This window comes from Emydura macquarii, unplaced genomic scaffold (assembly GCF_026122565.2).
Source record: "Emydura macquarii macquarii isolate MOO-44397 ecotype Brisbane River unplaced genomic scaffold, CSIRO-AGI_Emac_v2 contig_393, whole genome shotgun sequence".
NCBI lineage: Eukaryota > Metazoa > Chordata > Testudines > Chelidae > Emydura > Emydura macquarii.
Genome location: NW_027130530.1, coordinates 68,127 through 83,061, shown reverse-complemented (window position 1 = coordinate 83,061; position 14,935 = coordinate 68,127). Strand labels below are relative to the sequence as shown.

Sequence of the window (14,935 nt, the reverse complement as noted above, 5' to 3'; positions counted from 1 at the left end):
GGCTGCCCAATCATTGGATCTCTGGGCCTTCGTTTCTTTTTTTGTAGGGGCTTCCTCTAAAATATAAAATCCTGACCCACTTTTCAGAGGAACTCTAACCTGAGAAGGGCATGGTTCTGCTCTGATGCACCAGGAAGTGAGAGAGGTGACTATTTGAACAAACAACTGTTTCTCTGCTATTATACCCGAGCCCCATGATGTACACTTTGAATACGTTGGTGCCCACTGTCAAGTTACAACTCGTGTTTGCAGAAAAATTAACGTTTTGTGGAACCTGTAGCCTGCCCAGTTAGAAAATCTGTCCCAGGAGTCAAGAGATGGCATTTCCCCTTTCCTGGTCTCCATAGTTCACTCAGCTATTTTTTTGATAGCCAGCAAAGGGAGACAATGAAAACAATGTTATGGAGTGAATGTTATTTATCTATATCAGAGTGACATTCTTTCTTGTAGACACATCCTCCAGCAACCCCAGAACAGAGAAATCAAATGTCCATCACAGAATTCATCCTCTTGGGATTTAAGACTCTCTCTCAACTACAACTCCTTCTCTTCCTGCTGTTTCTAGTGATCTACATCGCAACCATGGTTGGGAACATCCTCATCATGGTGCTAGTTGTGACCGATCGGCACCTTCACATCCCCATGTACTTCTTACAGGGGAACTTGTACTGCTTGGAGACCTGCTACACCTCCACCATTCTGCCTAGGATGCTGGCCAGTCTCCTGACTGGGGACAGAACCATCTCAATGAGTGGGTGCATCACACAATTTTATTTCTTTAGTTCTCTGGCAGGTACAGAATGCCTGCTCCTATCGGTGATGTCTTATGATCGGTATTTAGCCATAGTCAGACCATTTCACTATGCAGCCCGTATGATTGGCAGCTCTTGCCTTCAGCTAGCAGGTGGCTCTTGGGTATGTGGCTTCCTAGCTTGTAGCATAACAGCAGTGTCAATATCACAATTAAATTTCTGTGGCCCCAATAGCATTGACCATTTCTTTTGCGATTGTATCCCCCTTGTAAAACTCTCCTGCAGCGATCCTAAGCTGATGGAAATGTTGTCTCTCACACTCAGCTTCCCTTTTTTACTGGTCCCATTCCTACTGACCATGATGTCCTACATCTCCATCATCACCACCATCCTGAGAATCCCTTCCACCACCGGGAGGCAAAAGGCCTTTTCCACCTGCTCCTCCCACCTCATTGTGGCGTCCATTTATTATGGAACTCTGCTTCTTGTCTACATGTTCCCCACAGCTCACGCGCTGAGCGACTTCAAGAAAGTTCTCTCTGTCGTCTACACGGTCCTGACTCCCCTGGTCAATCCCCTCATCTACACCCTGAGAAACAAAGAGGTGAAGGGGGCCTTGAGGAAAGCTTTCAGGAAGTGTATGTGTGAACAATGGTAGCCGACCGAGTGCCTTAGCTTGAAATAAAATAGTTATGCCACAGGCTTATTAGGGCCTGAACCAAAGCGTCACTGGACTATGTCATGCTCTTAGAGTCACAGTCAGGGGCGGAAGTGGAGATGGACAGAGCTCTCGGAACCTGTGACCCATTCTTGTTAGGGCCTTTATCAGATGTCACAACTGGGTTTTACTGGGCTGGTGGCAGATTTAAACTAGTGGCTGCTCAGAATTCACACAATGACAGGGGATTGTGGTCAGTGATATGGTGCACGAAAAACAGACTGAACTGGGAACCTGAGCATCCCTTCCTTTTAGGGTGAGAGATTTATACACACACACACATAAACCTTTGATGCCTACATTACACAAATAATGGCTGCAATGTCAGACTGGGACTCAAGCGTTAGGAATTTGTATTTCTTTCTTATAGTATATTTCATCCCTGGGCTTCTTTCCAAAGGGACAGGAATGAAAAGGAAACCCTCTAACCTGTGCCATGGGGGCCAGCACAGGCCTATTACTGGCCAATTCTCAACAAAGATGTAGGGCAAGTTTCTCAAGATATTTGGGTGCCCAGTGGGATTTTTCAAAAACATCGGGGCACATTGACTGCCAGAGGAGCCTGTAGATGAGTCAGGAAGGGGAATATCTCCCATCCCCAGGTAACTGAATCACTCTGGGGCTTTGGCTGCCTGGTGTGAGGCTGCAGGGGTCATGGCCAGAGGCAGAAACACAGGGGTCTGCAGGTGAGTTAGGCGGGGGAACGTCTCACTTCCCCAGGTCCCAGCATCGCTCTGGAGCCTCGGCTGCCTGATGTGAGGCTGCAGAGGTCATGGCAGAAACACAGGGACCTGTGGCCCTTTTGCTGCAAACACATAGGCACCTACAGGGTCTCTAGCAGCTGAGCAGGGTTTTGTGAATCCCAGGAGGGCTGGATTCTGGGGTTCAGGTGCCTAAAGGGGAAGACTGCAGCCCTAGGCCCACATCCTTATGCTTGTGTTACAGCTGGGGAAACTAAGGCAGAATGAGGTGCAGTTACCTGTCCAGAGTCGCTCAGCTGGTGAGTGGCAGAGAATAGACTAGAAACCAAACCTCCAGAGTCATAGTCCAGTGCAATGTCTCCTACACCATGTCCGCTTGTAAGGGACAATGGCACCTGAGTGTGTTACATGCCCAACTCCCGTTCACTGTCTGTGGGATTTAGGTGCCTAACATCACTTCTTAGGATGAAAACCCAATCTGTACATTTATAGCCAAACCAGTATCCTGAGAATTCCCCCCACTCCCAGGGGATGTTTTCCACCAGCTCCTTCTCATGTTTTACCATTGTCTAACAGACCCTCGTAACTGTGTGTGTGTTACCAAAAACCGAGTGCAATAAAAGAACTAAACAAAGTCTTCTCTTTTGTCGTCTTTGTTCTCAGACTTCCCATTATCTGCTCCCTTCATGTCCGGTGTGAGGAATACATGTGTCATGGCATCTCTACACCTCAGTGTTGCACTATTTTAAGTATACTGGCCTACACCTGCCTGTGACAGGTCTGTGTGCCTTGGGCTGGTCAGCCTGGTGCCACGCCAGCCCTGATTAGAGAAGGAGCCTGAGCTGAGGGGAATCAGGCACTTTCCACTCAAGGGCAGATGTAGCCAGGGTGAGAGGCAAACTTGGGAGGCTGCACTGAAACTTCGGAGAGTGAGAGAGGATCCTGGAGAAAAAACCCTGAGACGGGGGAAATTCCTTCCTTATAGGGAGAATGAAGGAGGAAAACTGAGCTGAAGGGCTCCTGTGAGTCCTCCAAGTGGATGCAATTCTACTGAGTTAAAGGTGCTTTTGGCAGTGTAATTCATTCCCACACGGGAAAGGGAAAAAGTGATATATTAGTGATAGACATTGCAGGGAGGACTGGCAGAGACCTTAGTAGGTCATCAAGCCCATGCCCTGCACTCAAGGCAGGACTAACTATTGACTAGACCATCCCTGATGGGCATTGGTCTAACCTGTTCTTAGCAACTGCCAATGACGGAGATTGCACAGTCTCCCTAGGCAATTTATTCCAGTGCTTCACTTCCTTGACACTCAGGAAGTTTTCCTTAAGGTCCAACCTAAACCGCCCTTGCTGCAACCTAAACCCATTGCTGCTTGTCCTGTCCCCCAATGTTAACCCTGTGAACAGTTATTTAGGGTGAGGGATCTTTGTTCTGGACGCATCTATCAACGGCATACGTATAAACGACAGACGCAGATAGTCCTTCCAAAACAAATGGGGTAATTTATTGAATGACAACTTAACAAAAGCACGAGGGTCTAGACAGAGGGGTTGAACCCCGGACCCAAGTACCCAAACACAACCCGAAGGCAACTTAACCCCGCCCCAAGAGTCTTTTTGTGGCTTGGTGTTATACGCTCACGATATTTCTTCACCCCTCCTGGCGTTGATGGTACGATCTGGTCACGTCTGCTTCAGTCCCAGGTCCGATGTCGTCTGCTTCAATTCCAGGTCCGAAGAGGCCTACCCACAACAACCACAACGAGTATCCCCACACAGACTGTCACTAGAATGGACAGCACCCGTCATTAGGTGCTCTGGACTTATATAGTTTTTGGCCGATGGCTAGAGATCCAATCATAGGGCTGGGATTTTTCCCGCTCTGAGAGGGTGTGCACACGGCACTATCCTTTGCACTCAGCACTATAAGCTTGTGCACACGGCACCATAGGCTTATGCACACGGCACTTCATAGCCAGCCCTGGTCTCCGATTGGCTAGAGAGATGTTACTGGGCAGACTAGACCAACTGTCTTAGCTGACCTTTTAACCTAGGTCCCCTTGATGGACAGGGACCTACTAAGAAAGGTGTTTCCCGCTCTTTTCCAACTGTCACTAGGTAGAATAGAGAACTTGGCTTTGTGCCAAGTGACAGTTTCTGACAGTTGCCACAGCAGGGGACAAAACCTTGTAAAAACTCCATTTTGTTAAATGATCTTTATCAACTATACCAAACTATATACACAACCACACATGTCCCTAGGGTGATTATAGACCTACACCAAGGTGAAGGAGAATAGCGTTTCACCCTCCTCTTTGTAACAACCTTTTATGTGCTTGAAACCTCTTCCCATGTCCCCCGCCCCGCCAGTTTTCTCCTCTGCAGACTAAATAACCCCTAATTGTTCAACTTCCCCACATAGCTCAGGCTGCCTAGACGTTTAATCATATGTGTTGCTCTCCTCTGGACTTTCCCCAATTTATCCACTTCTTTCTTCAAATATGTGCCCAGAACTGGACACACGACACCAGCTGAGGCCTTTCAGCATGGTGCAGAGGGAATTAATTGCTTCCCGTGTCTGGCTCACAACGCTCCTCCTAATACAGCCTACAAAGATGTTTTGGGGTTTGGTTTTTCTCAACCATGTCCTGTTTGTTTTTGCACAGTGCCAGCTGCACAGGCAACAATGTTCCTGCGGTGAAGAGACACTCGAGGCGGCAGAGCCTCAGGAATGGGGCGGGGTGGCTATTCTGTATACTGGGCACTCGGGGAAGCAAAGCTTAATGTGGCCAACATTTCATGTAGCCTTCCTCATGATCTCTAGATGGCAGCTGATCACAGAGAGCGGCAAATAGACAGTCATAATGATTAAACCTGTGATTTCAGTTACAAATATTCCTTAAGTAATTCAGAGTCAAACCACAATGTGATAAGATTGAGGTCTATCTCTTTGGTACAGCCAGGTTTTGGATTAGACAGTTATCCTTCAAAGCATTGAGCAATGTGATTACATCCCTGTCTGCAATATTTTTGCCAGGGATCAACTGAAAAACAAAACCAAAAAAGTCCTTTTCCAAAAAACAATTATGTGAGCCCCAAATATTCGACATTTGGTTTTCATGAACAATAAAGCTTTGGTGACACAAAATGATTCACACTGATGCTAAATTGGAAGGAGACTTTATTACATGCTGAGGAAGCCAGTCATGCTATGTGAGGACTGGGAACAACAATCTTCTAGATAGTTTTGCATTCAGAAATAAGTCGATGCTTGTATTCTTCCCTAAAGGCTGGAAGAAACCTTCCATCATCTGGGCCTTTCCAAGAATTCTACCGTAGTTAGGTGCTAAATTCTCTTAGCAATGTCACTGCAGATGGGTGTTTATAGTGTACATTACCCACTTTGAGAATCCCACCCGAAATATGTAAAGCATCTTGGTGCATCTGATCTAAGCAGCAGCCTGCGCTGCCTAGTTCTGGAAATGGTTGAGCAGGTCACTGAGCTAAAGGTAACATTGTCAAAAAATGTAATTTAACTTCAATAGTGACAGAGTAGTTTTGGAGTGAAGTTGCAGACCTATTGCAATGCACACAACTGAACAGATGATATTGACTGTATCCAAACTGGAACATGAATGGGTTTGTGGGAACGTGTCACATCGTCCTTCACAGGATGGAGTCAGTATTGCTCTGCTGTTTATGAAACTCTCAAATAGACCAGTCAGAGCCTGTAGTTCTGGTACAAGGGGATGTAATTTCTATAATTGCTGTGGAACTGAAAATCCCCGTGACACAAACTTTTCTGGCAGGTGGCAAAAAATGTATACTTTATACTCTCAGGTCTCTAACCTCCATGCTTCCACAGTCTGGGCCTTTCCAAGAAGCCTAAGGGAATTAGATGCCAAGTTCTCATAGCTATGTCATGGCAGTTGGGTGTTTCTGGTGTACATTGCCCCACTGGGAGAATCCCAACTGAAATGTGTAAAGCACCTGGCTGCATCTGCATTGGATCTCAGGAGCAACTGGTGCTGCCTCCTTTCAGAAATGACTGAGCCAGGCACTGAGCTAAGGGTAACATGGTCAAAAAAACTTAAGCAAACATCAAAAGTGATAGAGGCACCTAAGTCCCATTGCCTCTCAGAGACATCCAGGCTGCTAAGTCATTTTTGAAAAAAATGGGACTTAGGCTCCTGAATCACTTAGACTCCTTTACAAATGTTACCTGGAGTGAGATTATTGAAGGGGGATTGGATATATGTACACTTGCCTTGGAGGGTGAGGGGAGGTTTGGATGGAGAAAATGTAAGATCAACGAACTCTGCTGAGATTTTCAAAACCTTCTATGGGATTTGGCTGGAAATTCAGCGTCTAAATCACTTTGGTATTGCTGAAAATCTCATCTGTAAAATCTAGGATTGGTGAGATATTTCTTGACAGACACTGCAGTGTGTAACCAATAAAGAGAAATTTGTATCTGGATTAGAAGCCTTTCCCTTTCTGACTAGAAGTTTGACTCTGGTTTATTTTTGCAAAACTGTCGAGTAAATCCCAGCTTTCCCTTACCTGTTACGTTCCCCACAGCAGACGTGTCTCAGGAGACTGCACCTTACCACAGAAGGATATAAAATGAACCAGAAATACGTTCCCCGTTTCACTGAGGGTATGAGGGATGTGTGACGTTATCAGACAGGGCAGCTTATCTGGGTTCTCGTTCTACTTACTGGGAAAATGACTGGAGGTATATCTGGTGGGGAGAAAGGATGGATGGAGTAGCCTGGATCCAGATCCCTGAACGGCTGAGTGAGGAGGTGACAACAGAGACTGCAGCTGCTAGAAGATACACCTTAGAGGTACATCAGCCTTTTCCTCTCTGCTCCTGCAGCTTGTTTGCAATGTCAGTGTGTCAGGTACCTTATCCCATGGCAATCCAAGCGCAATGGGGCAATGATCTCTCTCAAACTCCCAGCCCAAAGCTAAAATGACTGAATATGTAAAAAGACAACAGCTGCCAGGTCACTGCTATCCTAGCGCCTTATCTGGCTCCATCACCATGGTATCTGGGCACCTCTCTGTCTTGCATGGGTCTATCCTCCCAGCACCCCGGTGCGGGGCTGTTCTCCCGGCTTTACAGATGAGGGACTGGAGCACAGAGGGATTGATTGGTAGAGATATTTCTGCACCTAAAGGCACAGACCTCTCTGCTGGGATTTGAAATCAATGATTAGCTACCAACCCTACTCAGGCATGTGTCCGCATGTTTAGGAACCCACCAGCCTTTGATCATTCGCCTGAAAGTCTCATAAGGAGCTTCGAGAGCTCCAGGGAGCTGATGTGGGTGAAGCAGAGCTGGTATTTGCTGTTGTGCTGAGTGTGAAGGGCAGAGACATTAGCTATGAGTGGGCCTGGCCGAATTGGGGGAGGGATTGCCCTTTTGACAACTAATATCGATTTTGGGGGGTTTCAGTTATTAACTATTTTAATTTTCACTCCTGCACGGCAGCGAGGCTGGTGAGACCATCCCTGCAGGTACAAGGCATGGGAGGAGGCTGCACTAACGCCCAGCGTTACTGACCATTTTTATTAGTGGTTTCGGTGTTTCAGCCAATATCAACATGTATTGATGTCTAATGATTGAAATCGAATCCTGCCGAGCTGAGCTGTAAGTTTCAAAGAAGGCTCCAGGCGTTAGCTGTGCAAATGCCATTGAAATCAGAGGCTTCTATCCTTGAAGTCAGTGGAAAGTTTAGCTTAGGCTTCAGTGAGTGAAGGCTCAGACTGCACAGAGTTATTCCAAAAGTGTAACATTAATTCTGTGAATCGCTCTTTATGGGATCACGTCCTTATTCAGCGACTAATCAGGATGAGGAATGGCAGAGAAGACAGCTACACACAAAGAATTAATATTATTTTATCCAAAGATAAAGAAGAAAATGTAGAGCAGAAAAAAATTTCACTGGTATTTTTGCGGGAGAAATGTTTTCCTGATTGAGATCAAAATGTTCCATGGGAACATAGCAAGTTAGAAAAAAAATTATTACAAAGCAAGTTATTGTCTGTGGATTTATGAAACAGCATAAAACAAAATTTAAAAAGTTACTCTAAAATACAATGTAATATAAAATAAAAATAACCTGAAAATAAAATGAATATAGATAAATACATTTTTAAAAAGTCAGATTTGGAATGAAAACCAACATTTGAAATCACAGAATTGCCCATGAAATTCTCATTGTATGAAAATAACCCAGTCTGTACAAATTTCAAATTATATACAGAATGTGATCTTGCAATAGAGGCTACATTTCTAGCCAAAATGGTGCTTTCTAGCTGGAGTGCTTGTTTTTGTTCAGTTTTAGTTTAGGTTGTCTCTCTGTGTGGTGTGTCCCATTGCAGGACAAAGAAATATTGTCCTGGGGAAGCTCAGGTATTTGTCAGATATACATTTTCAAATTGCTTTAAAAGAGTTTGTGGGCCCATCTCCAGTGCAATTCACTTGGAGTTGGCTGCCCAGTGAGTGCATATCTGAGTCTTAGTTGCTTGTTTTTTTCCAAATATAAAATCCTGACCCATTTCGCCAGTGGAACCCTGATCTGCGAATACATGCTTCTATTTTCATACACTGGGCTGTGAAAGGTGTGACTATTTGAACCAATGTCTGAGTTTGTATGCTCTTGTACCGGAGAACAAATCATGTGCCATGGGTGCCCTCTGTGAAGTGACTACTTGTGTTTGCAGAGAAACTAATGTTGTATTGAACCTGCAGCCTGCCCAGATATGAAATCTGTTCCAGAGACAAAGAGATGGCATGTCCCCTCCCCTAGCCTCCATATTTCATTCAGCTATTTTTCTGGTAGCCAGCAGAGGTAGACAAGAAAAATAAGGTTGACATATTTCGGAGTGAATGTTGTTTATTTATGTCAGTGTGAATTTCTTTCCTGTAGACACACCTCATGGTGACCCCAGAACAGGGAAATCAAACGTCCATCACAGAATTCATCCTCCTAGGATTTGGGACGGTCCTTGAACTGCAAATCCTTCTTTTCCTGCTGTTTCTAGTGATTTACATCTCAACCATGGCTGGGAACATCCTCATCATGGTGCTAGTTGTGACTGATCAGCATCTCCACACCCCCATGTACTTCTTACTGGGGAACTTGTCCTGCTTGGAGACCTGCTACACCTCCACCATCCTGCCCAGAATGTTGGCCAGTCTCCTGACTGGGGATGGAACCATCTCAGTGAGTGGCTGCATCACACAATTTTATTTCTTTAGTTCTCTGGCAGGTACAGAATGCCTGCTCCTATCGGTGATGTCTTACGATCGGTATTTAGCCATAGTCAAACCACTTCACTATGCAGCCCGTATGAATGGCAGCTCTTGCCTTCAGCTAGCAGGTGGCTCTTGGGTATGTGGCTTCCTAGCTTGTAGCATAACAGCAGTGTCAATATCACAATTAAATTTCTGTGGCCCCAATAGCATTGACCATTTCTTTTGCGATTGTATCCCCCTTGTAAAACTCTCCTGCAGTGATCCTAAGCTGATGGAAATGTTGTCTCTCACACTCAGCTTCCCTTTTTTACTGGTCCCATTCCTACTGACCGTGATGTCCTACATCTCCATCATCACCACCATCCTGAGAATCCCTTCCACCACCGGGAGGCAAAAGGCCTTTTCCACCTGCTCCTCCCACCTCATTGTGGTGTCCATTTATTATGGAACTCTGCTTCTTGTCTACATGTTCCCCACAGACAACACGCTGAGCGACTTCAAGAAAGTTCTCTCTGTCGTCTACACGGTCCTGACTCCCCTGGTCAATCCCCTCATTTACACCCTGAGAAACAAAGAGGTGAAGGGAGCCTTGAGGAAAGCTTGCAGGAAATTCATGTTAGGACAATGGTAGCCAACCGAGTGCCTTAGCTTGAAATAAAATAGCTATGCCAGATGCTGGTTTCGGGCCTTAACCAAGTCTACTTTAATCTCAGGCTCTTTCAACTCGCTTTTTGACTTTCTTTCATGCTCTGAGAGTCACAGCCAGGGGACGAAGTGGAGACAGACAGAACCTCTTGTAATCTCTGACCCATTCTTGTTAGGGCCTTTATCAGATGCCACAGCTGGGGTGTTACTGGGCTGGTGGGAGATTTGAACTAGTGGCTGTTCAAAGTTCAGCCAATGATGAGGAATTGTGCTCAGTGAAACGGTGCAGGCAGAAGAGACTCAGCTGGGCATCTGTTTTCTGTGAGAGACTTAGATACACACACAAAAATCTATGGTGCCTACATTGCCACCATATATTTGTATAAAGTCAGACTGGGACCCAGCGTTAGGAAATTGTGTAATTAGCATTTGATTTTTGTAGTGTATTTCATCCCCAGGTTTCTTTCCAAAGGGACAGGAATTTAAAGGGAAACATCTAACCTGAGCTACAGGGCCCAGCACAGACCTATCACTGGCCCATTCTCAGCAGTGACATAGGGCCAGTTTCTCAAAATACTTGGATTCGTAATGGGATTTTTCAAAAGTATTTGGGCACTTCGCCTGCCGGATTGGGCCATGCAGGAGATTCAGGGCAGGGAATGTATTCCTGCCCCAGGTCCCTGCATCATTCTACGGTCTCTGTACCCAGCTGTCCAGTGTGAGGCCACAGAGGGCATGGCTAGAGACAGAAACACAGAGGTTATGGCCTTTTTTCTCCAAAAACTTAGGTGCCTAAAGGGTCGCAGGCAGCTGAGCAGGGTTTTGTGAATCCTGGGAGGCTGGTTTCTGGGATTTAGGTGCCCAGCGTGGAAGCTTTGTGACTCCAGACCTAGGCCCACATTCTCATCCTCGTGTTACAGCTGGGAAACTAAGGCAGAGCGAGGTGCAGTTACCTGTCCAGAGTTGCTGAGTGGGCGAGTGGCAGAGAATAGCACAGAAACCAGCCGTCCAGAGTCTTAGTCTGGAGAAATGTCTGCTCCACCCTGTCCACTTGTAATTGACAATGGCACCTAAGGGTGTTAGGTACACAACTCCCATTCCTTGGCTGTGGGATTTAGGTGCCTAATATCATCTCTTATTGGAAAACCAAGCCTGTACATTTATAGCCAAACCAGTATCCTGAGAATTCCCCCTACGCCCAAGGGATGTTTTTCACCAGAACCTTTTCAGGTTTTACCATTTTCTAGGACACACCAATAACTCTGTGTCTATTACCAAAAGCCTAGATCAATAAAAACTAAAGGAAGCTAAAAATGTCTCTTTCTGTCATCTTTGTTGTCAGATCTCCCAATATCTGTTCCCTTCGTGTCTGGTGTGAGAAATCAATATGGAAAGGTTTGTCTACATGTAGATGTTGCACCACTTTAGCTATCCTGGCAATTTGCAATAAAGAGCTAGAAGGAGCTAGAGTGAGAGGCAATCTCACAAAGCTGAAGTGAAATTTCAGGGAGTGAGTGAGGGAAAACCCTTCGACTGGGTGAATTGCTCCAGCCCGGAAGAGCTGGGGGTAGCCTGCTATGGCAGGAAGGATTCTGAACAGAGGGCTGTTTGCGGTGTTTGCAGCTGCAGGTAAGACTTCTGGGTTTAGTTCTGAACTTGAAGTTAATGTATGAAACCGATGGGAGGGCTGTTGTGATTTGCACTGGAGAAAACCTGTGTGGAGTTTATTGGGGAACAAAGGCGGGAAACTGAGGTGAGGGGCTGAATTTTAGGCTACTCTGAGGCCTTCAGGAGGTGCCACGCTGGACCCACTCATCCACAGCGAGCGGATGCAATTATAGTGATGTGAAGGCGCTTATATAGATATAGTTTATTCGCATATGGTCCTGGCAATAAGCCAGACCGATGCTAGAGACCTCCACATTGGGAAACTGTGGCCGCTCTAGAGGTTGTACTGACATAACAAAGTCACAGCACTAACCAGAATAGTGATACTGGTGCAAAATCAGGGTGGAGACCTCACCCAACCAGTGAGCCCCTGTGAAAATACGTCAGAACATTCCTGGCTTTGAAATGAACTCCGATAATTCAAGGAAAGGGGCTTTTGCATTAACATGGAGTGCTGATAATCTGCCAAGTCAAAAAGGGCTGACTGATGGAAAGAGAGGCTTGTGTGAAGCTAGACGCTTGGGTGCACCTATGCTGCCACCGGGGGTATGGTGCATAATGGAGAGTAAAGTCTGGTAAAGGCCTGATTAGGGAGTAGAACAGCCACTATGGGGAAGACAAGGTTAATGTGGCCAGGATTTTGTGTGTCTCATCTAACAATCTCTGGATGGCAGCTGACCACAGGAATGACAAATGGACAGTAATAAATATTAAACCATGATTTCAGTAACAAAATATTGTGATTAAAAGTTGATAAACTCGGAATTAAAAATGAAAACCACAGTGTGACGATTCAGGGCCATCCCGGGGTTATGGCCCATTTTCAGTTTAGATCTGTCTCCTTCAAAGAGTTAAGCAATGGGATTTCATCCCTATCTGCAATATGTTTGCCAGAGATCAATTACAAAACCAAACAAAAACCCGTCTGCTTTTAAAAATGCAGTTATAGGAGACCCAAATATTCAATACTGGGCGTTAAGAAAACAAAACTTTGGCAACACAAAATTATCCCCACAGGTGATAAAGGACTGAGACCTCATTACATGGCTAGGGAGCAAATTATGCTACCAGAGGACTGGGACTAACAATCTTCTAGTTTGTGGATATTTGTATTCTTCTGTAAAAGCTGGAACGAACCTTCCCTTCAGGGGAAGAAGGGACAGTAGGTCACAAACTTCGTGCTGAAAAAGTACAGGTTTTGATTCAAGTTACAGAGCCTACTGCAATACACAGAAATGAAATGATCATATCCACTGTGCCCAGACAGGACCCTGAACTGCTTAGTGTGAATATCTAACCAACCCTGGGCAAGAGACTGCTTGCTTGCCTGCCCTGCTGAGGCGGGAGAGAGACTACTGGAGAGCGAACTTTTCCCCTACAGGAAGGTGCTGTGGCCTCCTCCGGAGTCAGGACCCGAGGAAGGGCCACAGCGACCGGGCCGATTTAAGAAGGCCCGTCAATGCATCCTAAGTGCAGGACTCTGCACTTGTCCTTGTTGAACCTCATCAAATTTACACTTAAACAACAAGCACGTGTAAGAGCAATCAATTCAGCCAATTGAGCAGAATATACATTAGGTAAAAAATGAGCTTCCCAAACCTCATGTGATGTAGATACCACATACCCTGCTCTACACATTCCTCTCTCATCAACAAAGCAAGAACCATCAATATACAGAATATAATCTGGGTTAGTCAAAGGAGTATCCTGTAAATCAGGGCGGAGTGTAGTGCTCTGAAAAATAACATAATCACAATCATGAGGTTCCCCTTCAGTGGGAATTGGTAACAGTGTAGCTGGGTTTAGGGATGCACAACGTTTGATAATAATATTATCAGCTGCTAAAAGCACAATTTCATATTGAGTAAGGCGTTGTGCTAAAATATGCTGAGTTTTTCCTTTAATTAACAGGGCTTCTACAGCATGTGGTACATAAAAGAGTTAAAAAATGTCCAAGCATCAGATCTTGTACTTTTTGAACTAGTAAAGCAGCAGCTGCCACAGCTCTAAGACAGGCTGGATAACCCTGTGTCACAAAATCAAGCTGACATAAAAAATAAGCAACCGGTAATTAAGCCCCTCCCATTGGTTGTGTAAGCACTCCAGATGCAGTACCCTGTTGTTCATAACAGTAAAAATTAAACAATTTAAAATAATTGGGAAGCCCTAATATTGGGGCTAAAAATAAGGTTACTTTAAAAAATGAAAGAAGCCTCAGCTTCTTCTCACCAAGGAGGTGGATCAGTCTCAGAAACTTTAGTAACTGTAACCAGAGGCTTAGCTATTGCAGCAAAATTAGGAATTCACTGCCTGCAATAACTAACCATTCCCCAAAACCCACAAATCTGTATAAATAGGTATTTAAAAAAATGCAACACAAAGATCAATGCAAGTAAAACAAGTGGAAGAGGGTGAAATTAAAGTAAAAATAGTTGCTTTATTTGGAACCACAAATCTATACACAGGTTTTCCATCTGGACCTGGTCTGGGTTTCTTAACAGGTAATATAGGAGTATTACAAGGAGATTGACAAGGTACTAAAATACCCTGCTTTAAAAACTCTGGAATCACTGGGCGAATTCCTTCTATAGCTTCCTGTAATAAAGGATACTGAGACACCGAAGGTGGTAGAACCAGGACGGACAGTAATTTTAACTGGATCTGCAGATTTTAATAACCCCACTTCAGCAGAAGTATGAGCCCATAACCCTTCAGGTAGTTCACTTAATGCAGGGTGAGGAAGAGACGGTTTAACTACAACTTCAGTAATAAAAGCCTGAAATAAAGGAACCAGTGAACTAGGAAAAGACAAAAAATTCCCTCTGGTGTAAAAATCATAGTGGCATTCAACATAACAAGTCTCTCCCAAACAAGTGATGATGGAAATCTGGAGAAATCAAAAAAGCGTGTTGTTCTGTAAGAGGTCCTATACAAGCAAGTGTAGATTTAGTCTGGGAAACACGGTGTATTTTTCCTGACACCCCCACTACCGGAACAGAATGCTTAGGGTCCAGAGGGACCTTAACATTTTTAAGTAAGCTTAACTCCACTCCAGAATGCTGCCTGACGGGTCTTAGACTTTCCCTCTCCCTCAAACACACAGCAAAGAGGCGATGGCCAATCCTCCTCCTCTGCTTTCCCTGCTTGTAAACTCTTTTCATTGTAAGGCAGAGGATTA

At 45.1% G+C, this 14,935-nt stretch overlaps 2 protein-coding genes across 2 annotated transcripts; both read left to right on the top strand.

Moving 5' to 3' along the window:
* Nucleotides 1-582: 582 nt before the first annotated feature.
* On the top strand, nucleotides 583-3,964 carry LOC137146218 (olfactory receptor 11A1-like). The gene is made up of 4 exons (XM_067537417.1): nucleotides 583-833; nucleotides 1,038-1,356; nucleotides 2,416-2,470; nucleotides 3,906-3,964. The coding sequence occupies exons 1-4, from the start codon at nucleotides 583-585 to the stop codon at nucleotides 3,962-3,964; spliced, it is 684 nt and encodes a 227-aa protein (XP_067393518.1).
* Nucleotides 3,965-9,124: 5,160 nt separating this feature from the next.
* On the top strand, nucleotides 9,125-10,075 carry LOC137146213 (olfactory receptor 10A7-like). Its single transcript, XM_067537411.1, has one exon. The coding sequence runs from the start codon at nucleotides 9,125-9,127 to the stop codon at nucleotides 10,073-10,075; it is 951 nt and encodes a 316-aa protein (XP_067393512.1).
* The last annotated feature ends 4,860 nt before the right edge of the window (nucleotides 10,076-14,935 follow it).